Below are 2,472 nucleotides of genomic sequence, written 5' to 3' on the forward strand. Positions count from 1 at the left end.
CAGAGTTTCAGTTTTAAATTAATAGAAATGTGTTTGTGACTGTGTAATGCTGTCTCATGAGTCATTTTGATTTTAAGAGGTTCTTGGCAAAAGATTCTGGACAGAGTAAACAGAGCATTGTCTCTGTGGTGAATAATTTTATTTGGTTTTGGTATTTCTCCATTAAAAATACCCAACAGTATGGGAGGAGGGTGGCAGATTGCTAGAGGAATTGGGTCTACTCCGGCTAGCCGACCATTCCACCTCCAAAATTGTTGTGAGTTCAAGGAACCAGAAAACGCTGCTGGAGATGGGAGTTAATGCAGATAAGTCCACATTGCTTACATTACGCGACTTGGTCGAGGATGATAGTTGGAGGCTGTTTGTTTATCATGCATTTCCACATAACAATGGAAATCTGCCAGCAAACATCGACGAAGGAAAGGCGAGGGTTGTGTGTACAAAGTGTGGAGGGCTTCCCTTGGCCATCAAAGCAGTAGGGAGGGCAATGGCAGGAATTATTGATGCACAAGAATGGGACTTGGCAGTCCACAGGTTGTCGAACGCCAACAGGCAAGACCTTCAACCTGTCTATGATTGCCTCAGGTTGAGTTACGACGCACTGGGCAACTGCAACATTAATCTCCAATTGTGCTTTCTGTACTTAGCTGCTGCCTTCGAGGAAGACCAAATTATTTTGGTAGAGCTCATCAGTATCTTGTGGTTGGGAGAAGGGCTGCTGCAAGATCAGGCTGGCCACGACCAATTCCACATCGGAAGCATCTACCTCAACAATTTAGCAGACCGTTGTTTGATTGAACCGACAGTGAGAGACATTGATGGATCCGTGCAATATTTCAGGATGCACGACGTTGTGCGCAGTTGGGGAATACAAATTGCTGAGCAGCAAGAGAGCTTCTACTGTGGCGCAGGTAAGGGTCTCACAACATTGGATGCAAATGAATGTTTAGCACGCACTAGAATTTTGTTGACTGGCAACCAGTTGGCTTTTCTTCCAGAGTCTTTCAGAGCTCCAGAAATCTACACATTAACATTGAATAGAAACAGAGATTTGGGAGAAATTCCAAGAAGGGTGATTGAGAGCATGATCTCTCTTAAGGTTCTGGATTTGAGTCGCACGTCCATCCAATCATTGCCTGAAAGTATTGGCGGTTTGAAACAACTTGCATGCCTAAGATTAGTGAACGTGCCAATCAAAAGGTTACCAGCATCTGTCTCCAAACTTGTAAATCTCCAAATCCTTGATCTTTATCGCTCTGGAATTACAGAATTACCGTGGGGCATTCATATGTTAAGAGCACTGAAGTATTTCACCATTGCAAAGTGTGACGATTTGCAATGTGTGCCGCATGGCATATCACAGCTCACTTCTTTGCAATACCTCATGGTTTCTAGGAGTGCGTGGAGTCGTCGAGTGTTTAAAAGAGGTCAAAAAGCGGCTTCCATTAACGACCTGGGGAATTTAACACAACTCAAATATTTATGGTTAGAGAACAATGGAGAAACAATTTGTGAGGGCATTTTAGGGAGGATGCTTCAGATGGAAACATTGCACTTGAAGATCAGCTTCACAGCTTTTTTGCCTGAGGATATTACTAATATGTCAAAGTTGAAGAAGTTTTCATTACAGAGCTCTCACATAGTTAAAATGGAAAATAAATTTTATCGGTTTCAAAATTTAAATCATCTTAAATTATGTAACTGTCATATGTTGGAAGAACTTCCACATTTGCAAAATCTTAGAGGGTTAAGGAAATTAGATATTGTAGAATGTCCGAAGTTAAAAAGGATTCCTAAAGAATTTGGAGAGATGGGGGCATTTCCTATGTTGAAGACATTTTCAATGGTTAAGTTACATGAATTAGAAGAGTTGCCAATGCTACAAGAAGGTGCAATGCCCAAACTTGAAAATTTTACATTGATGCTTTGTGAAGCATTAATGATGCCAAAAGATTATTGGAATCTTAAAAGCCTTCATAGTATAAGATTGTATGGTTGTTCAAAATTTCCAGAGAATCTTGAAATAATCAAAAGAACAAATCCAAATGTAGAAGTGGTAACAATGTCCACTACCAGTACAGAAATACTTTTTGAAAAGTATTCCCAAAAAGATGATTATTTTAACTATAATGAATTTTGGAACGGAGAGTTTTACCTTTTCCTCCAAGAAATATATTCATATTTCTAAAATTCTATGTATTATGATCAATGATCAATAAATGTAATCTATTTTTCTTATTAACATTTATATGTGACTTATTATTCATGTTTTTGTCTTCAATATTTTCATATTTATGTATCATATGTGAAGAGAAAAAATAGATATTTTTAATTTATTAATAATGTTATAAATTAAAAAAAATAATTAATTATCAATATCTTTAATACAATTTAATTTTAATGATTGTATAAATTATAAAATATGATATATGATAATGGTATTATTATTTAAATTTAGAAAAAATTAATAAA

General features: G+C 36.9%; 1 protein-coding gene across 1 annotated transcript; it reads left to right on the forward strand.

Annotated features, from left to right (window-relative positions):
• The first annotated feature begins 289 nt into the window (after positions 1-289).
• Positions 290-2,188, forward strand: LOC149264716 (disease susceptibility protein LOV1-like). Its single transcript, XM_089400520.1, has one exon. The coding sequence runs from the start codon at positions 290-292 to the stop codon at positions 2,186-2,188; it is 1,899 nt and encodes a 632-aa protein (XP_089256646.1).
• The last annotated feature ends 284 nt before the right edge of the window (positions 2,189-2,472 follow it).

This window comes from Pinus tabuliformis, chromosome 6 (genome assembly GCF_031772625.1).
Source record: "Pinus tabuliformis cultivar Carrire ecotype Pingquan chromosome 6, CPIR1, whole genome shotgun sequence".
Classification (NCBI taxonomy): Eukaryota; Viridiplantae; Streptophyta; class Pinopsida; order Pinales; family Pinaceae; genus Pinus; species Pinus tabuliformis.

Excerpts from the sequence above, each read along its gene's own strand:
- LOC149264716 (XM_089400520.1), top strand. The coding sequence starts at position 290 with ATGGGAGTTAATGCAGATAAGTCCACATTGCTTACATTACGCGACTTG.